The 21,818-nt window shown below is 45.9% G+C and overlaps 1 protein-coding gene and 1 long non-coding RNA gene across 8 annotated transcripts in view; both read right to left on the bottom strand.

Moving 5' to 3' along the window:
* Window positions 1–6,411, bottom strand: part of LOC125167637 (uncharacterized) — a 232,336-nt gene extending 225,925 nt beyond the window's left edge. For all 7 annotated transcript variants that reach the window (XR_007152862.1, XR_007152866.1, XR_007152865.1 and 4 more), the window contains exon 1: window positions 5,927–6,411. This is a non-coding gene — a long non-coding RNA (uncharacterized LOC125167637). The remainder of the gene's footprint in view (window positions 1–5,926) is intronic.
* A 13,178-nt stretch (window positions 6,412–19,589) lies between these two features.
* On the bottom strand, window positions 19,590–19,913 carry LOC125167636 (60S acidic ribosomal protein P2-like). The gene has a single exon (XM_047862023.1). The coding sequence runs from the start codon at window positions 19,911–19,913 to the stop codon at window positions 19,611–19,613; it is 303 nt and encodes a 100-aa protein (XP_047717979.1). The 3' UTR covers window positions 19,590–19,610.
* Between the last annotated feature and the right edge of the window lie 1,905 nt (window positions 19,914–21,818).

The raw sequence follows: 21,818 nt of genomic DNA, 5'->3' as shown, positions 1-21,818 counted from the left end.
CAGATATGTATAATTATATTAAAATGGTTCTAGCACAATATTGGGTCCAGTTTAATTTTATGCCACTATTTATGGATGAGAAGCCCATATTCAGCCTCTCCTTCCCTAAACATATTTTATTTAGGTCAGAGAGGAAATCCATAAACTCTATTTAAAAAGCATTTTTGGCTTTATCAATGGATGAACTAGATACGAGTGACTGTGGCAGGTCCACTTTGTGTGACTTCCATCAGGACTGCTCTGGAATAGAATATAGGGAGCCTAACAATCATTAGGATCTTGCTCTCCTTGCCGCATGCCATGGTGATTTCTTAGGCACTTTATTGGTACCTTTTAACATAGCTCATTTCTTTTTTAGCGAGACAGGGAGAACTGTAGTACCTCGGAGAAAATGGGAATGGCAAGAATTCCTTGTTTTTATTCTCTCATTTAAGGGGATTTTTTATTTTTTAACTTCCAAAAAAATCTGAGGTGAACATGAGAGGGAATGTAATCAGAATCTGAAAGCAGTTCAGGCAGAAATGATTTCTGAACAAAAGAGTTCCAGAAAAGTTTTAAAACCTATAATTTCAGTAGTTGAACATAAGGCACCCTGGTCAGTTTTGTTTTTGTTTTGTTTAAAAGAAAGTGCTGAGGAAAAGAAAATAGGTCCCTTCTCAGTTCTACTTGCATTTTGTAAACCAATCACCAGAAAAGACAAATGGGCCAATGGTCATGGTGCTCCTCAGGTAAAAGCAGTATTGAATGTTAAACTCTTTATGTTCTTAAATTTGACCCAAATTAAGTGACTCTTGACTAACTTTTTAAATGACTTTAGTAGTTGCAACCATTTTGTTTTCTGGCTAATTTTTCTGTCCCTGGCCGTGCATGCTCTCTTGAACCCTACATAATCTTGCCTAATAAGTAAATTGGTTTTGTTTTACTGCTAAAGGAAATGCAATAGTTAACAAGAAGCAACTGAGGCAAAACTTCATGGCAAGATTTTCCAGTACCCATTGATAATATTTACCCTACAGAGTTTACACCGAAGTGAAATTGAGGCCCAAGAGAGAATCTTTGCTTTATAATTTTCCAGCTTCTGGATCTAACTCTCCCAGCTTTTCTCATGCAACAGTAAAGCAGATCGAAAGTAATTTCTCTCCCTGCTTCCAGTTTTCAGGATGCCCCACAAAGGATCAGGAAAAGACCCCCTCTCATTAAAAATAATAATGGTATAATTATAAAATGGCATAATAATAATTGCTCAGCAAATAACGCGGTTAGATTTCTCCCCCAATACTATAAATACGGAGGAGGTCAGAAAAAGGCGTTGAGCATCTTCTGAAACTAATTTTTCCATCACCTTTGCACAACTTCGTTTAACAGACCACGGAGTTAAATCCCTTTGGATTGACGGCAAAGTAGAAATGAATTCCCCCTGACCGCAGGCAACGAAGGGAGGGAAAGGGGGGCGGGGAGCAAGCGCTGGCTTAAAGACGTCCAGAGAGTTCTGATCACCCCTCCTACTCAAGACCGGGTTTAACAAAATTAAGCCCAGTCATGGTGATACTTGTACTGAAATGACGTCACCCTCCAAAGGCGTCAGAGAGCTAGTTCAACTGCATATTGGCAACTGGGGCGGGGGGGCAGAGGTCGGTGGGGTGGTCCGCTTCACAAAAATCTGCTGCCCCCATCCTTTATCTTCCCCACAAAGATTCTTGGCCGTTTGTATTTCACCTTGGGAGTGTTTCTAGCCTTCCCAGATAAGAAGAGCAATGCAATCAAGTCAATTAATTTCCGGCTGCCGAAATTTCCGAGTTTTAGATAATGGTCAGTTTCCTCAACTCCCATCCGGTTCCTTGGTCTCACCTTTCCTCTAAACGTCCCTTCGGCCCCAGCCCCGCACAGCCTGGGCGGGAGGCGTGGGGCCCCGGGAGGCCCTGGGCGGGACTGCGGGAACTGAGCCCCAAGGTGTGCACAGGGGCGGCGCAGGAGCGCGGCCCGGGTTCTCGGCCGAACTCAGCGCGATCTTTCAGGGTTGGAGGCCCGTCGGAGTTGGCCGGGGAAAGGACTCGCATCCCTGCCCCTGGGAGCCCCAGTTGGGGCAGAGGCCCAAGTCAGTTCCCCGGGCCGATACCGCCCTCTGGGCCCTACTCACAGCCCTGCGGGCCTGGCGGAGGCGACAGGAGACCGTCTCTCCTCCTTTGAGTTCCCCTCCCTTCCTGTGCCCTGCCTCCGGCTGGGGTCCGAACCCAGGACCTCCGCCGGGCCGCAGCCCACCCCGCTCGGCTAAGTGTTCAGGCCCCGCGGGATCCGGCCGCGCCAGAGCCCAGGGGGCTGGGGGCCGCCGGCAGAGCTGAGGAGCCGCCGCGGGGCCTGCGCGCCTTCAGCGCACGGAGAGCGCGGCCTCCTCGAGCCCTGAAGTCGCCTTTGGGTCGGCCGCGGGCTTGGGGGGCGTCTGGCTGACAGAATGGCCCGGCCCGAGTTGCGGAGGGAGGGAGGAGAGTGTGTGTGTGGTCCGGACAGGAGCAGAGCACCTTGCGCTGGAAAAGGAACGAAAACTGAGACCCAAGGAGAGGCCGGGCCCAGGAGAGGGGGCCAGGGAGGTGAAAGCGGGCCTGGCGGGGCCTACGGCCTCTGGCTCTCCTCGTCTCCCGGGAGGAAGCGCCGCAGACCGCTGGGTCTCCTCCCGGCAGCGAGGGGGAGGCCGCCGCCGCCGCCACAGCGGGGGCTCCCGCCGAGGGGCGTCCGTGGCGCCGACAGGGAGTCCAGCTGGGCCTGCTCTGGGCCCTCAGAGATCTCCCTGGAGAGCCAGGTGCTCCGGCTGGCGGGTCTGGGGAAGTCGTGCTTGTGTGTTCCGCCCTCCCTCGGGGTCCTGGGCTCTGGGCTGAGGCTTTCAGAGGGGAGCCTCATCCCTTTTCTCCTACCCCTCTACATTTCTTTTTTTTAACCGAGTGCCCTGTCTTTTCCTTTTTGGACCTGGGCGCAGCACTGAACAGCCCCGAAGGCTGGAAGCCGGGTCTGGAATGGGGAAGCGGTGCCTTAGGCGTCCTGGAAGGCGCCAGGAAGCCCATTCCGGTCACCTGCAGGGCAGCGGCCACAGAACTGTACCCGCCCGCACTTAACCAGAAGCGGGTGGTCGGGCAGCCAGACCTGGCACGTACAGCACAAGTTTGAACCCGCATATAACACCCGGTGAAAACCTCGCTGTTGTTACCGGGACAAAGCTGTAACCCAAAACCAGGCGTGCCAGTGTTAGGTGGTGGTTTACTGCACACAGAGACATGTTTTAATTACGCAAAAGAGAAAAACAAAGGAGTCAGGCAGGCGTCGGGCGCATCCCACACAACTGAAGCGGACGTCGTAGAAAACAACCCAAACGGGAAGATACAGGGTCGTCGGACTCAGCCATGACCTCAGCCTGCTTCTTGCCTTCCTTGGAAACCTTTAGGAAGGACAGCTCTTTCCCCTTCCTACCACAAAAGGGTCCAAGCCCCAGTCGCGTATCTGCATGCCCAGATCTGTGACCAGTGCCTTCAACACACCTCTGTTTTTCTCTCAACGGGTAGCACCCAGTAAGCGCAGCGTGCCCGGATAAAACCTGATCCCCCAGCCGCCCCATTTCCGCCCGTGGGTTAGCACGATAGGAAAGACAGGGAGCCCCTGGGATGGAGAGAGCAAAACCCCCAACAAAACCCACCCCGATGTCTTTCACTATTAGGCTCTGAAACTGCACAGATTATGGGATTTGTCTCGGACAGAATTAACATTACATGTGAAACCATAGTGCTCCGGTGTATTGAGACACATTGTATAGAATTGCTTGGAGCATCTCTTCCAAACTGCCTGTTAATAGCAATATGAGGCCTTGGACGCATTTGTAGGTTTTTGTTTTTAACCCGATTAAAACAAAATTTAGGCACTATTTGGAAAGGGCAGTTTTTCCAAGGGAGGCAATTCGAAGGACACGGAACCCATTCCGCCAGCTGGAGGAAGCTTCTGTCTGCAGAAGTGGCTGAGAGAAGGGAGCAGGCGTGCGTTTGCAAGACCTTCTACTATGCAGCAACTCCCAGAAGCAAGGCAGGCACCACCCCCCCCCCCGCCCCCCAATTCTAAAGGGAATCTGTCAGACTTCCTCTCTTGCAAGCAGCGTGTTTTATATTTAAAAATCAACCTGCTGTCGACTGCAAACAAACAATAAGCAAATTCAAATAAAGGAGCCCTACCAAGCCCAACCCATTCGGTCAAAGATAACTGCAGGTGCCTGAGAGGCCAGGCTATCACTGGGGGGAGGGTCGACTCCGAATTTTGTTTTTCTCCTAAAGGGAAAGTCGAACAGCATGAGGTCCATGAGTCACTTTTATTCCTTAATCTCCCCAACTCTTTACCTTCCATTCTTAGTGGAAGGAAACATGGTATTTGGGGATGGAAAAAAACAAAACAGAACAAAACAAAGAAAACAAAAAAGAATCCCACAGCAAATATATAATGGTAAGTGACCAAAGTTTGAACTGACTTGTTTCAGCTCCAGAAGGAAAAAAAAAAAAAAAAAAAAAAAAGCTGTCTAAGAATCAGAATCTTCTGCCACCTTCTCCCGGTGTCCTCGCCTTGGTTTGCCTACTGTGGAGGTGGGAAGGGGGCCTTTGGATTAGATGTTTCTTACTAGGAGACACTTGCAGCGGAGGGTGTCTTTAAAAATAAGATGCCGGTTTCTAGCAGCTATACCAGTGCTGATTTCTACCCCTCTGAACGGCCCAGGACGAGCCCAGCAAATGCGGCCTCCGGGAAACACAGGAGCAGCACTTGACTGCACCCTGCAGGTCTGCTGCCCTCCACCCTCGGTTCCCCAGGTAAAGGCCTGAAAGCGCCCCTTAGAGCCAGCTTTTGGGTGAAGACTCTCCCTGAGGCCCTGCCCCCAATCTGCCAACTGGAGTCTCCAGAGGCCTGCGGCCACACTGCCACCTGAAAATCACTCATCCCGGCCCCTAGTTGTTAAAATCTGTTCCAAGAATCAATAGTCACATTTTAGGCTCATGGGCCATTAATAAAAATCTCCTTAACATTCAAATGGCTCTAAAATGCGTTGATGGCGGATTACTGGGGCCTAATGGACGTCGTGTGTGACAACATGGTCCCTGAATAGCGATGTTCTGGAGTGGGTGTCTGACCACAGCTACTTGATTATCAGCTTACAGCCAAACCACATTTTAGCTGCGATGCTCTTAAGTAGAGGCGTTTCTCCCGACAGCAGAGCGGGAGACTTCTGTGTTCTTCATTTAACCGGATTTAACAAACGCGTAGAGTTTTGGAAAGGGGAGGGGGAAAACTTGCCTGTCGGCATAAGGTCACCTCCAGACGAAAGAGGGGCGGGTCGCGGGCCACTGCCCCTCCTCCCCGCTTCTAAGGGAGCTTTCCCGAAAGGCGGCTAAGGCCGATGGAGGCCCGCGCCCGGGACGTCTGCGTTGCCCTAAGTCCGGGGCTTCCCCGCGGGACCCCCGCGCTTCTCAGCGCCGGCGCAGAGTCCCTAAAGCCCCTGCCCTCCCGCCCCGACAAGGCCCGGCGAGTCTGGAACACTCGCGGGGCGCTCCTGCCGGCGGCGCGGAAGCCTACAGGCCTGGCTGCTCGCAGTCGACGGCGCCGTGGACGCCCCTGCAGCGGCTGCGGCGCCAGGGAGGGAGCGGGGACCCGGGTTTCCAGCAAAAGTGGTGCAGGCGCGTGTTCCCGTCCTCCACCCTCCCCACCCGCACCCCAATTCAGCAAACTAAGCGGAGGGTTCCGCATGCTGGGCCTCCCCAGCCCCAGCGGCGCCCACCCCCCTCCGCCCCCGCTAAGGTGACTTGGAGACCAGAGAGAGTGCCAGGGACCGCAGAGAGTCTCACTCTCCTGGCCGAGAGGCAGCTTCCGGCCAGCTGCTGGGGACAGCAAGACCAAGACCCCTAACCCGTACCTGCGACGGCTGCGGGCCTCGAACCCGCGGTGGATGGGTCTCCCGTGGAGACTGAGAAGGCTCGGGCCCCAGGCACAGTGCCACCGCTCTCGAAAAAGCGGGAAGGGGGGGGGGGTGCCGTGGTCTTCGTGCCCCACCTTTATCCGCTTCCGCAGTCTCCCCGAGGTTCAGGGTGGTGCGTGGGGGCGTAATGACGCAGGAGACCAAAACGCCCCGCGGTCCGGTCCCACGTGGGCGCCCCACTCTGGGCGGGCGCAGAAGTCCACATTTCCTCCTTCGAGCACCTCTTGGCGAAAAGACGGGAGAACTGCGACGTGCTTGTCCCTAGAGCTCGCGACCTGGAGTAAACACTGCCTCCCGGGGCGGGCCTGGGCTCGGACCCCAGTGCCCAGGGTCTGGACCCCGTCCTGGGTCCTGGAGGCAGTGCGCCCATCCGGGCCCCGAGGCCTGGACGCCGGCCGGCGGGTGGCAGCTTCCGGTTCCACCTGGAGGCCCGGCCTGGCCTGACCCGGCCCGCGGGACCTGCCAGGGCAGGTTCAGAAGACTGGTAAGGAGCGTCCTAAAATGAACGCTGCGTTCGAGTTTTGAACACTGACGGTGCACATATAAAGCTTTTCCCGAGTCCTTCTTGCCCATGGACCCATGCGAGTGTGACAACCTTTGAGTTACGTTTGGCTCGAAATGTCCAGCTATTCATTCTTATTGCTAGACAGTGCTAAGGAATTTTTTCATAGGGAGGCAGATACTTTGGAGAGTTTTACACACACACGCACACATCCAAAAATGAAATTAGGTAATTGTGGAATGAAGAGTCACATTAATATTATACATTTTAAATTGATGCAAGTCTCTAATTGAAATGTCTTTCTCAATAGTTCTTCTTGCGGATTAAGTTGGTGCTATTTTTAATTTTAGTCTAAATTGGCCACTTTGAAGCTTTAGAAGGCTAACAAGAACTCAGTCTATTGATTAATCTCTACCAAAAAGCATAGCCTTTATTTAGTCTTAAAACTGACCACAGATAAGGCCCTCTGATCTTGAGATGAGGGGGAAGGTGGGGGGGGGATGGTATAAACATACATTCCCTGTTTTCAAGAACAAGTAATTGAGTTGGTTAAACCAATAATCTTGATTGCTGACTATTGTAAATGAACACATCACTTCCTCTTTTCCTTTTTCTTCTTTCTTTTCTTCCCCCTTTCCTTCATATGTATAGCTAAAGGTATGGAGTGTATGATACACAATTTTATTAAGAGGTGCCTGCGCTGATATCTTTTTCAGGAATTCTTTTTTTTTTTTTAATATTTATTTATTTTTGAGAGAGAACTTGCACGTGAGCAGAGGAGGGAGGCAGAGGATCCAAAGTATGCTCTGTGTGCTGAGAACAGAGAGCCTGATATGGGGCTCCAACTCCAGAAGAGGGAGATCATGATCTGAGCCCAAGTCTGTCACTGAACCTACTGAGTGACCCAGGTGCTTCTTCAGGAGTTCTTTTTTTTTTTTTTTTTTTAATTTTTTGCAGCTTTATTTGTTTTTGAGAGAGAGAGAGAGACAGAGACAGAGACAGAATGTGAGTGGGTTAGGGGCAGAGAGAGAGGGAGACACAGAATCGGAAACAGGCTCCAGGCTCCGAGCCATCAGCCCAGAGCCTGACGCGGGGCTCGAACTCGCGGACCGCGAGATCGTGACCTGGCTGAAGTCGGATGCTTAACCGACTGCGCCACCCAGGCGCCCCTCTTCAGGAGTTCTTAACAGTGACCTTCCCTTTGGGGATGGTTGTCCATGGATAGATTTTAGAGGATGGATAAATTCTCTCAATTGTATAGAAAAATACATTTTTTTTTTGGTGTGTGTTCAGTGTAATTTTTCTGGACAGATCTACAGCTTTTGTTAAATTCACACACACACACACACACACACACAAAGGCTGTAACCACCCCGAATTAAGAGCCATTGGTTTTTATGATTCATATGTTGTGAAAGAAGAGTGAACTTGGGGATAGATACTTGTAGTTCTCATAAAACCTGGACAAAATGGCAGCCCAGTGACATTTAGATCTACCCCTAACATTTTGAAACTTTTTTTTTTAAACAAAGTAATCTAAAAAATCCCTTTTATTTTTAAATTTTATCTAGTTAGGCCTAATTTGAATTATTGCCCATGGGGCTATTTATGTATAATGCATTGTAAAATAACAGATGAATTAAATAAGACTTATTTTTAATATTATCTACATATGAAATGTGAAGTAGAGAATTTAAGCAAACATTTTAATGATTCAGACCAAAAAACTTCTTTTAAAAAAATGTTTATTTAATTTTTGAGAGAAAGAGAGCATGTGTGGGGAAGGGGCAGAGAGAGAGGGAGACAGAGAATCCCAAGCAGGCTCTGTGTTATCAGCCCAGAGCCCATTGCAGGACTTGAACTCAAGAACCATGAAATCATGACCTGAGCCAAAACAAAATGCTTAAGCAATTGGGCCATCCAGGCACCCCAAGTCTCTTTACCCAAAACAAGACAATCAACAGTAATAACAACAAAATATTATCTGGCTCTAATTTAAAACTTTAGAAAATTTAGTATGAATTGGATCTCCCTTTCTCTTTGTGCACGTACATAGATTTAGTAATCATGCCTAGGTTCCCAAATTTTTCTGTTGAAAGGTTTTTCATTTTCCTTAAAGTTTAATGATTGTCAAGGTGGATGAAATAATAGATAAGGGAGGTGGGACCTTCCAACCGAATCAGAAGGAGGGCATGATTATACCATCCAGGTAAGGAATTCAAGGTCAGATGGTATAATCACCTGTAAGGGACCCAGGGTAGAATTTAAATTAAATACTTAGAGGCCTGTCTTCAGAATAGCAGATCTAGCCATCCCTCCCCCTCCCTCCCACCCCCATAACTCCCCAGCTTACTTCCAACCTTGTCTAAGGGGATATCTTCCATTAGTGCAAGAGGAAGCATAATCTATGGGTTTATTTAGCATTTGATCTTTGCACAGAGGCTTCCATTTAGAGTAACCATTGCAGCTAAGATTTGGATCTGGTCCCTAAAATAGCCTGAACTGAGCGACCTCAGGCAAGTAGACGCAAGATACTAGCAATTTATTTCATATCAGCTCCCAGGCCATCACCAGATGATAACAACCCTTGGACACCGTTAATCTCTGCTTGACTCAAACTGGTGACCGCAAGGTGAAAGGCAGGGCGTTATCTCTGAGCAATTCATGTGGCCTTCCACAGATTGCCAGTTGGGCCAATACAATTGAAGCCTCTTCTCCAGTGGTTACTTTAAAATTTCATATCCAAAGTCTTTGGTCTTTGTTGGACTGGAAGGTAGGAGGGCTTTATCAAGGAAAATGCCCGAGGGCCAAGATGTGGGAGCTTAGAATCCAATACAAATTAGAAAGGTTGAAAAGGTAACTGTGTGTTTTCCCTGCCCAATAAACTTTAAACAACATCACTGTGACCATGACTAGAAAAAGACCTCTGGAAATGAATGTTTTTTTGCCAAACAGTAGAGGGAAAATGCACATATAAAAAATAAAAGGCAAAGTACTATCTAGAATTGCTTTTATTGTTTTGAAAATGGCTTTATTTTTGCCATCTGGAAGGTCAGTACAGATGACCATGTTCTCATTCCGTATCATTTCAGGGGTAGAAGGGGCAGCAGAAAGTCGGGGGGGGGGGGGCGGGGGTTACAGTGGAGAATAAAGGAAAGCAGTGTAGTGGTGAAGGAAAGCTGTTGATGCCCAGAGGGAGACCAGGCTAAGTGAGCTGCAGGGCAATTGCTAACTATTTGCACTTTTCAAATATCCAGAGGGAACAGTTTTAGGCTCATATCCCAGGGTACTCAGCTCTAGCCTCAAGTCACAGAAATACGCCTTTACTGCTTGGTAGAAGTATTCTGCCTCTGCTACTCCAGTATTCTAGTTATAATCATTCTATTTGATTTTTGTTAAATGGCTCTGGAAAGGATTGACAGATAAAAAAAAATCGAGAGGTTTCAAAAATACTGTAGCTATTTTAATCATATGTTGTTTAAGGTCCCTGTGTTGGAAGTGGGTCATTGATGAAGTAGACACAAATTCTTTTGGGTATTTTTAGCAATAAGCTCCTTTGGACAAGATCAAAAATCAACTTGACATATGCAGAATTTCAGTCGGTCAGCAAACAGTGTCAAAGAGACATCCCGCTATGCTGTTCTAGAACTTCATTCCTAGACCCTTTGTTTGCTGACCTAGCTTTTTAATTAACTGGTATCTGCAAACCCTGCCCCATTGTTTGGTATCTTCTCCCCCAAATGATACACTAAATAAACAAACTCAAGTCATAATTACTAATCTCAGGATGAGAGAGCTGTATACAATTGGTAAAAGGACACCCCTTAGGGTAAAAAGTCACTGATTGATAACAGTGGTGTGTTTTGTAACATTGGAAGATTTTTTTTTAAGGACTGTGGGGAAATAGAGCATGGAATAAACAGGGAAGTCTTGTTACTGCTTAAGACTGGCCTTGGTTCCAGTGTCTTGATGATACAATGTTCAAAAAAACATGGACAGCATTTGCCTGGTCAGACAAGAGGCAAAGCAAAATGTTTACGTATTTGGAGGAGATTACAGTGTCAGGACTGTCTCTCCTTAGTATGTGTCTGCTCCATGAGAAGTGGGCTGGGATAGAGTCTAGAGCCTGGACACAGGAGACCAGGCCTGTGTTCTCTTGGTCTAGTCTTGCCACGCCTTCATGATGGCAGTGATGAAGGTGGGATCAATCTCCCATATTGAAATGATTTGCATGTATCGTAGACCAATCAGCAGGACATGGGACCAGGTGATTTACTCAGCCTTTCAAAGATCTATCCCAACTGACAAATTTGCTGCTTTCCAGAGGTCAGTTTTTTTTTTACTGTAGGTCTAGAACTTTTACATTTGTGCGTTTCATGGATAACTGGAGCGGATTTAGTGCGAGCAGAAACCGGGTAGCTTCCCTCTTGGAAGCGCAGTCTGGTCTCTGCCCGCTTATCTTTTTCTGAATATCTTGAGCTTTCTCTGAGCTTTGGTTAATTTTACCTCAAATTCATACACAAATCGGGCTGTGGTAGAGGTGGTGTGAGTGAGAGGTATTTGGTTTTGCCTATGTCTCTGGCTCTCATAGTATTGTAGAAACCCTCATACGACAGTATTTAAATAAGCAAATGTGACTTCCAGGTGTCTTAGGAAACATAAGTCAGTCCATATTTTTTTGTTGTTGTTATTTGAGAAGCTGACCCCTAGTTCCAGGAGGGGAGTTGTTAAAGGCAGTGGGGGAGCATTCAGGCTTTAAAGTTCGATTGTCTGGTGTTAAGCTCCTCTATAATGAAGTAGATATTTTTCCTCATGAAGATTTTCTAACCCTTCTGTGCCTTAGTGTCCTCATCTGTAAAACAGGAAAACATGGTAGTTTCCACTTCCCTGATTGTCGTGAAGACAAAGCACTTAGCTCAGTGTCTGGTAGGTAATAGGTGCTCAATCCTTGGTCCCAGTTACTGTTGCCACCCTTATGGTCACTGTCATGGTAGTCAGTCTCTGGCCGGCAAAGCTGAGTCAGAGTCAGAAGCCTCGATGAACTAACGTTGACTGTTTTCACTCCACCGGTAGGACAAGAACACAGTTATAGGAAGAATGCAAGAGTAATCATGTGCTGTTGTATAATATGTATCAAATTATAGATGTGGCATAACCACATGGTTAAATTCATTTTGTGTTGGGTCTGCCTTTGTCACAAAGAGCCTCTGATTTTGTTCAACAGTCCAAGAAACCGTAAGGATTTTGAAATCTGCAAAGGCATTTGGCAAAAAGGAAGGAAGAGCAAAGACAAATTTGACAAGAGGGTCAAAGTGTAACAAAACAAACCACGCTGCTATCTTTATTTTATTTTTAAAAAAAAATCTTTTTTAGTGTTTATTTATTTTTGAAGGAGAGAGGGAGAGCACAAGCAGGGAGGGGCAGAGAGAGAGAGAGAGGGACACAGAGGAATCGAGGTGGGCTCCACGCTGAGAGCAGAGAGCCCGCCACTGGGGCTCCAACTCACTAGGCATGAGATCATGACCTGAGCTGAAGTCAGCCGCTTAACCGACTGAGCCACATGCACAAGCTGGGGAGGGGCAGAAAGAGGGAGACAGAGGTTCCAAATATGGCTCCACGCTGACGGCAGAGAGCCTGACGTGGGGCTCAAATTCATGAACCGGGAGACCAAGACCTGAGCCGAAGTCAGATGTTTAACTGCTTAACTGGCTGAGGCACCCAGGTGCTGCCACACTGCTATCTTTAAATCATACTTCCAGTCCTCTCCATGTAAGATTTAAAATGTTTATCCATTATTGCAAGTAGTTTTTTTCCCAGCTCCAAATGCTCTGAACCCCAACCTGCTCTCAGTGTTGTTGAGAATGATACTAGCATCTTTATTCCCACATACTGCAGGTTAATTCAGTCTGTGGGCAGTGTTTATTGCCTCCTCCCCATCTCTAAAAATGCTGTCAAAACATGGTTTTAATTTCCTTTTAAATGTGGCTTAAACAGGGCTGCCAACACATTTCACAATTTTCCCCCTAAACATCAGCCTTTAACAAGAAAAGTGTGGTAACGTTGTTTAGTAATAAAATAATAAAGACCTTGTAAATTGGGCCCTTGGTTTAAAAAAAGGAGAGAATAATTGGGAATAAAAAAAAGCTTTATGCAAATCAACTAGTAAGGATGATGGCAGAAGGAGAAGAGAACAGGGTAATGAATTTGTTCAAATGAATTTACTGAAGACGGCAATTCAACTCTCTAAGGAATTACAGAGAAAACGAGTAAGTGGCTAGAGGGGCTGATATCTCAAGAAAGCCTGAATAGGCAAAATGGACCACATTTGCAAAGAGCAAAGCTTTAGTCATCAGCTTCCACAGTTCTTCAGCACACAGGTCTGTGCAAGCAATTTGTTTAAGACTGCAAACTCAAAACATGTCTCTGAGGGCACGCACAGGGAGACAGGACCTCCTTTGTGACGTCTGTGATGGAGCAGGGACCTGACAACCACCTGCAAGAGTCTGAAAAGGCATCACCCATCAGAATTGACCAGGGGCATCCGAGGGGCTAATTTGGAATAAAAATATGAAACTGCGAGATGTCTCAGTGATGACCTCTCAATGGCCCGGGAAGAGTCGCTCAAGGGAAGTGACAGAATCACCAGTCTGGAACATTTAAAGTCAGGGAAGGAAGAACCCTTGGAATTAAGCCTCAGGAACTGTCCAGCATCAGCCGATAGCTCGACTCATGACTAGGTGACCTGTTAGGTGAGAATTCCCACCTATCATGTACTTAACCATATGCTTATTGAATATCACTCTTGTTTTTCAATTCCTTTTGACAGTTGTGACACTAATGGTGTTATTGCCAAAGGGACTTTTGTAGGTTCATATAGATTTGCATTTGTTCCACGAGGAGACATAGTTATATAAATAAGAGTCCGTGTTTGCCTTGAAGACACTTCAGCTTTGACCTCTTCGGGAGATTGAAAGAATAACCAGGCACATTGTAGCTTCTCATGCCTGCTGTAAATTTCTCTGAAGAGCAGACACTAACTGCATTACTAACAATTATATGAATGATAAAGTTATAATATTTTTCTGGCCCCGGAGACATTAAAATGGATATTAGAGGGGTGCCTGGGTGGCTCAGTCGGTTAGGGGTCCAACTTTGGCTCAGGTCGTGATCTCACAGTTCATGGGTTCGAGCCCCGCGTCAGTCTCCGCACAGAGACAGCTCAGAGCCTGGAGCCCGCTTCGGATTCTGTGTCTCCCTCTCTCTTTGCCCTACCCCACTCACTGTCTGTCTCTCTGTCTCTCTCTCAAAAATAAATAAACATTAAAATGGATATTATTTTTTTAATGTTTTTATTTATTTTTGAGACAGAGAGAGACAGAGTATGAGCAGGGGCGGGGCAGAGAGAGAGGGAGACACAGAATCTGAAGCACACTCCAGGCTCTGAGCTGGCAGCACAGAGCCTGACGTGGGGCTCGAACTCACGGAGTGTGAGATCATGACCTGAGATGAAGTCGGACGCTTAACCGACGGAGCCACCCAGGCGCCCCTAAAATGGATATTAGATTGGCTGTAGGAAAAGATTCTCAGGTGTCAAGCTTACAAAATTAAGCTTCCACTTAAACCTTCATTAGGATTTAGGAAAACTAGGGCCCTCGTAAGATGTATCTATTCATTCAGTAACTATTTGAGGGTCTTCTTTCTACCAGGCACACAAAGTTTCAGCTTCCATGGAACTCACATTCATGGTTATGGGAGACCATTCTGCTGGGTGGTCACAACGGAAGCCAAGGCTTCTGAGTCTAAAGGAAAATGCTGGTGCGTTTAAGGATGTATGGAAATGCAAGTGACGCTAGAAGCTTGATGTTTGCTGACACTCGAATGGATGGGAACACGTATTTTTAACACATTTGAATACGATCCAGATGTTCTGATGAACGGTTATAGTTTGTGATGCTCCAAACTCAGGCCCCTCTGGGAGTCCTGGGTGTGCGGAGGGAGGTCGGAGCACAGGAGATGCTCTGCACTGAGAACCTACGTAGGTCCCAGGGCCCATGGCTGCAGAAGCTCCATATGGTGTTCTGTGTCCTGGCCTTGTTGTGTGACAGTTGCTGCTAACAAGCTTGGCTTAGGCTTGGACGTCTTTGAAACTCACCCCTCCTTTTCCCCCCTCCAATTGCCTCCATCAGACTGACTCCTTAAAAAACAGGGCTGTGAATGGAATGGCCGAAGTGTCCCTGGGACAGGCAAAAGCAACCATCTAGTGTTTTCTACAGACATACTGACTGTAAATTAAAGAAAGGCCTTTTTGGAAAAGACAGCCCATCAAGAGACCACTTAATGTTTAATTACATGCAGTTGGAAACTCCGCAGCAGCCCAGCCAAACAGAGCATCAAAATCTAAGACAGACAGCGGTGGCTGGTGCAGAGTTTCCTTTTGGGCTCCAGGTACAAATATTCAAACCCAGAGTGGTGTATACTCACACCCCAAGGTGACTAGAATCGTTAATTATTACTGTCCCTGTGGTGTAATACGATCTTGGAAAATGTCACACAAGAATTCCTCCAAATTGTTTGTTTCATTACTCTTCCTCCTCCTCCCCAGTTTCTATTTCTTGGCTCTGTTCTTTTCTGTAGTTGCCTTTCTTTCTCTCTTTCCTCCCTCCCAATTGGCATTGTGATGTTGAATTCACCAGGTGCGCAAACTTCCTCCCTCATCTGACACTTCTTTGGCAGAAAGCACAGGTAGCCCAGCAGGTATTGTCAGGGTCAAGTTAAAAAATAACAAAACCTGCCAATGCAGATTCTCTTCTCCTGGCATCAATGGGTTCGAGAAAAGGCTGCCGTGGCTTTAATATTTCCCTTTTTACAGCTGGCATGAACTTGGCAGTCCATCTGCGGCTCACCACCTTTCTCCCACTTTGTCCTTGTCCGCACTGGGGGATGGCCAGCATTTGCCCCGGTCCTGGGTCCTGAGGTGGGGGGTGGGGTGGTAGGGACAGGAGCAGAACGATCTTCAGTTTAGAAAACGTTGACTGGAAAAAGTACCGTTGTTAGGTCTCAACTTACACCTCAGTGGTCTCCGTTAGATCCTTGATGCATCAGAAATGAGCTGACTTAGTAAAAATATTGGAGACGTTGAATCTCTGTGGTGGGCTTTTAAAATCTGAATCCACAAGGAAACGCCGTTTTGTAAGTCGCGAGTTATATGCCAGGTGAGTGCCCAGAGTTCTCACAGGCTGGGTAAACTCGGAAACTAGCTGATTGTGGGGCGCCTGGGTGGCTCACTCAGTCGGTTGGTTAAGCATCTGATTTCCGCTCAGGTCATGATCTCACGGGTTCGTAAGTTCGAGCCCCTCATTGAGCTCTCTGCTGTCAGCACAGAGCTCACTTCGGAGCCTCTGTACCCCCCTCTCTCTGCCCCTCCCCTGCTCATGCCGTCTCTCTCAAAATAAGTAATAAACTTAGAAGAAGAAAAAAAGAAACTAGTTGATTGTGAGAGAAACAGTACTAGGGTTTTGTTTCTGTTTTCTTTTTGGAAGTATTTTTTTTATAAGTGTTTATTTGTTTATTTAAGTGATCTCTACACCCATCGTGGGGGCTTGAGCTCATGACCCCGAGATCAAGAGTCACATGCTCTTCTGACTGAGCCAGTCAGGTGCCCCTGTTTTCTTTCTTATGGTCTGGTATTAATCCTACAAGAAATAATCCTCCTGGGGGGAAAAAAGTGAATATATGTGTCTTCAAGCAACCAGACTTGCTGCAGGCATTAGAAAGCTTTGTCTGCAGTACATGTAGCTTCCACAGCTCTTTCCGAGAGGGAGTCCCCGCACTGTTCTCAACTCTTTCTCAGAGTGGTGTGATATGTGCTGACATTCTTGAACCTTGTCTACGTCCAGGGCTCCCAACACCTTGTTCTATCGCAATGAAATTGAATGATCAGTTTGTTACAAAATGGCTTTCTATACACACATTCATATTTCCTTTGATAATACAGTGAGATTAGGGGCACCTGGGTGGCTCAGTCGATACAGCACCTGACTTCACTCAGGTCATGAGTTCGAGCCCCGCATTGGGCTCTGTGCTGACAGCTCAGAGCCTGGAGCCTGCTTCAGATTCTGTGTCTCCCTCTCTCTCTGCCTCTCAGAAATAAATAAACATTAAAAAAAATAATAGAGTGAGATTATGTTTATTCTTTAATTTAGTGTGAAAGTCCTTACTGCTGCTGTGTCAACTGTGGGGCTGGCCTTGTTTACAGTTGACTCCTGTGAGGAAATTCCTGAAGGAGGTATGTGTGGGTGTGTGTGGGTGTGTGTGGGTGTGTGTGAACCAGAGAGAGAGAGAAGCAGAGAGACAGTGAGAGAGAGGTGCGAGGGTCGGGGAGAAACAGAGAGGTGATGGTGGTATATCTAGAGATTGTTAGATATGTAGCTAAGTTCTGGTTCTTCCATTCTCCTAACCCCTTCTGGGTCAGGGAGGAAGAGTAGATAACGTTTCCTCAGGCTGAATGGCTGTGGAGCTCCTTCTGATAACTTTTCTGCTGTAAAACACTTGAAGTTGTGGCTACTCTAAGACATCATTTCTGTTGCCTACACCAGTAGGAAAGAAAATCCCAGTGTACTTTATGATACAATATTGATCAAGATGAGGGGGGGGGGGTTCCTGCAGGTAATGCTCTTTCATTTGACAAGCACAGATAGGCATTCTGCAAAGAGATAAAATGGCTAATATATTTGGAATAATCACTAATGCTTATGAGATAGTATTAAGTGCGTCTGATCCACAAAGCCATTAAATTTACACCAAACATCTAACAAACTAATTGTAATATTAATGGGGAGAGAAAAAATTACGTTGCATGACTATTTATTATTTTAATTTTTACAAAGATAACATCGCTAGATACAAAATATGATCTATGTTTAAACATTCCAAGCACGAGGCAAGTGATTGCGTTGTCAGGGAAAAAATGCCTCCCCTCAAGTTAATGGCTGATATGATGATACTCTAAGCCCCCATTAGCTATCCATTCCAATCTCAGATTAATCGGGCACAGCCATGAACCTGGGATTGGTTCCTATCTCCATGTGACCAGTTTCACCTCCAGAAGATGACCAGTAATCACTTTATCATAGGTTACAGCAGGAGTCAGGGAGAGGTGGCAATTAGCCAACATCATGTTCACATACGTGCATGTGTACATGTATGTGTGACACATATACACCCCCCTGTGTATTTGTTGATTTTTCGTGTGTCTGTCATCTCATTATATAGGGTGAAATTTTCAGGGGATTTCACTTTACACTTATTTCTGTCCTCCCAGTACCCAGTCCAGGACTTGGAATACACCAGGTGCTTAATACAGAGAAATTGACAGGTTATGATGACTCTAGCAACCAAAGGCAAGGCCAGGGGGTATTTATCTGTCTCTTTTGTTCCCTCTCTACCTTGACAGAGCCCTTACTTTGGTCTCTTATCTACCCATCCTGCTTTCTCTTCTCTACCTTCCAATCTGTTCATGCTGCTATTAAATTTAGTTTCTACAAACCAGATCTATAACGTATAAGGGCCACAGGATAAAGGCTTAACATGTTAGCCTAACATTTACGGTTCTACAACAGCGCTTTTCGAACTGTAATGCGCATACAAATCATCTGGGGTTTTCAGAATGCAGATTCTGTTCTGGTCGGTCTGGGGGTGAGGCCCAAGAATTTGCATTTTTAACAACATCTCAGGCAGATGCTGCAGGTCCTGGGACCACATTTTGAACGGCAAGTCTCTACAACACTTGGCCTGGCCCAGGTGGTGAATGCCCTTTTAGCTTCATCTCAATTCACTCCTCACCCCCCGCCCTACATTCTAGCAAAACTTTTGTTCTTGGCATTCCTTTGCAATTCTCCAACTTGGGCTTTGACTCACATTATACCTTTTCTGCCTCCTAAACCATTACTCATCCTTCCAGACAGCTCAAATATCACCATCTCTGTGAAGACTTCCAGCTCAGCTGCTGCCTCCTTGGTCAGCTAATCCCTCTGTCTACCAGGTTCTCACAGCACTTTGCTAGGACTAATGTTTAGCACTTATTATAAGTTATCATAACTGTTTGTTTACATGATTGTCTTTCCAGCTAGACCACAAGCTACCCAGGGCAGGGGGCCAGCCAAGCTTTAGCCATCTTACAACCTCAGCACCCAGTATAGAGCACAGCACACACAATCGTACCTTAATATTAGTTGAATTGAATGGGCTTTTCATTATCACTTTTTTGCAGAAGACTTTTAATGATGAACATTTTGAGACAAAGACATGTCGTGGCAGAATTGAGGGGATCATAGTCGCTGATGTTAAATGGTAATTAAAATGCTTTAGCAAGGGATCATAGTCATTGTGATAAACCATAACTATATTAGTAATTAATGCTAATAATCAATAATAGTACTAATATTGCTATGATCTATGATAATAATTGACTATAATTGTTATTAACGATAGCTATATTTTATCTACTGAATGCTATGTACCAGGTACTTGCTAATCACTTAGATATAAAATTTCACTTAAACTTTACAACCTATGTTTTATCTTAGGTAAGTTCATAGACACAGAGTTTTGAGGATAGATCCAGTGCTGCAACCCCAGGAAATGATAGAGTTGGAATTTGAAACCTGGATTCAGTCCATGCTCTTAGCCATTTTTCCCTTGCTGGAAGAATAGCCGGGTAAGTGTGTCTTCTTTCAAGAGCATTCACCAATTATATGTACTCTAGTTTTAAACAGTTTTTATTTATTTAAGTCATCTCTGCACCCAATGTGGGGCTCAAACTCAAAACCCCAAGATCAAGAGTTGCATGCTCTTCTGACTGAGCCAGCCAAGCGCCCCCAGTCACACGTACTATAAAACAAAAATATATGTACTCTAAATGCAGTGGGGTTTCCTTCCAGGGCAGGGATCCTAATCCTTTTCTGTGCTTTGGACTCCTTTGGCAGTCTGGTAATGTTCATAGACTGCTCAGAACACTTTTTTAAAGTATGTATGTATGTATGTATGTAAAAAAGGGTTTTGTTTACAGGACAGCAGGACTATAACGGAACAAGTCAAATCCCGTGTCATTGTCCAACTCCTCTAACTCTTCCTTCTCATCCTTTTCTCCTCTGCTGCAGCTGGGATGGAACCAGCAGCAGGAGCTGCAGATCCTGGGGAGGCACGGATAGCCACAGCCCCACCAGCGGTCACACTGGCCAACTTGCCAATACCCTGGGCCATGATGTCTTCAATGCTTTTTCCGGTCAACTCACAGATGACCTTGTCAAGCAGGTCGTCATCCGCCTCAATGCCCATGCTGTCCAGAATCTTCTTGATGTCCTTGGCACTGGGGGGAGGCATTGCCCTAGAGGACGTCAGCAGGTAAGAGGCAATGTAACACATCTCCTGCGGTGTCAGAGACTGAAGGGTGTTTTTTTTGTTTGTTTTTAAGCAGGCTCTAGGCCCAACCTGGGGCTTGACCTCACAACCCTGAGATCAAGAGTCACAGACTCTTCTGACTGAGCCAGTCAGACACCCCAGAACATTTTTAAATGCATTAAAAATAACAGAATTGCAAAGGAAACCAATTAGTTGAAATATGGTTTATCAAAATAGTAAAAAAAAAAAAAAAAAAAAGTTGTGATATAGTAATAGGTGCCTTTCTAAATAAATAAATAAATAAATAAATAAATAAATAAAGTTTTATTTATTTAAGTAATCCCTACATCCAAGGTGGGACTAGAACTCAGACCCCGACATTGAGTGGCATGCTCTATCGACAGAGTCAGCCAGGAGCCCCTGTGCCTTTCTTTTTTAATGCCTTAAAAATAAGATCTAGCAGTGAGACCAATAATGACTTTAATTCTGAAGTTTTAATGGGCTTAGACAATATTTTGAGATATCTGCAACTGAAATATGATGAAAATATCTGTGATCTCTCTCTACTCAAGACAAAGTCACAGGTGTTGCTTAAGATACTGAAGTTTGTTGGGGCGCCTGGGTGGCTCCGTCGGTTGAGCGGCCAACTTCGGCTCAGGTCACGATCTCGAGGTCCGTGAGTTTGAGCCCCGCGTCGGGCTCTGTGCTGACAGCTCAGAGCCTGGAACCTGTTTTAGATTCTGTGTCTCCCTCTCTCTCTGACCCTCCCCCGTTCATGCTCTGTCTCTCTCTGTCTCAAAAATAAATAAATGTTAAAAAAAATTTTTTAAAAAATTAAAAAAAAAAAGATACTGAAGTTTGTTGCCAATATTCATAATGGAAGAAAATGCTAAATTTCTCTAAGAGGTGAGTGCAATTAAAGGTGTGATTTTTTTTTCCTTCCATCTAAGTTCATGGCCCCTTCCCCCAGAATTCTATGCACAAACACCTTGTATGTGTGTATGTGGGGATTGGTCCTTTGAACTTCAGATTAGGAATCCATGTTCTAGAAAGGACAGATTTTCTGCCTTTTGAAGAGGTTGGAGTGCTCAGAGATAGAAGTCAGCCAGATGGAAAAAATTGTCCCGTGCACAGAAATGGCACAAAATCAGTGGCAAGAGGCACATGGTGAAGGAGTATAATAAAAGGGAGAGAGGAGGAGGAAGAGGAGAAACTTAGCAGCATTCGAGCCTTGCAGCAGGTAAGAAGTTCTTCCTTTGTGGAGTGGACCCAGAGATGTTCAGAAGAGGATGGGGAAAGAAAACTTGGAAGAATCCAAAAATGTACATGCAAGTTTTAGCAATTGGAAGAAATTCTGTAGCTGTCCCCAACAGAAAGAACCACATTGTGATGTTACCATACTGAGGAGCACGAAGGGATCTGTGCCTGCGACTGTCAAGTGATGGCAGAGTGGGCAGCGTTCCCATCTTCCTGAATCGGTGATACATGGCAAGGGTCGTAAAACCCGCTACCCTCCATCTACTTCAACTGATTCAAATGAGAACAAACAACACAGTGTAAACCTAACCTAGTATATATCTTTATCAATTTTGAAGAGATAGGGAATCCAAAGTTTGGAGGCACAGGTAGAATTTTGACCACTGTAAATTATAAATTTGTCATTCCAATGGTATCAGATGCCACCACTTGGCATTCAAGCACACTAAGATCCAATCCCTTTTTTTCTCTTAGGGTCCATGTATCCTTTTCTCATGCACTTCATATTCTTGGCAATTAGACCTATCAAAATTCTGTGCCCACTTCCATTTTATTCTTTGCAAATCCTGACACCAATAATGCCTTTTATTCTATCGCAATCCCTGAGTCCTACCCATCCTTTAAGGCTCAACTCAAATTCGGCCTCTTTTATAGCATTTTATCTTTATTTCT

This window comes from Prionailurus viverrinus, chromosome B3 (genome assembly GCF_022837055.1).
Source record: "Prionailurus viverrinus isolate Anna chromosome B3, UM_Priviv_1.0, whole genome shotgun sequence".
Lineage (NCBI taxonomy): Eukaryota > Metazoa > Chordata > Mammalia > Carnivora > Felidae > Prionailurus > Prionailurus viverrinus.
Note: the sequence above shows the minus strand (reverse complement) of the source record. Positions and strands in the feature narration are given on the sequence as shown.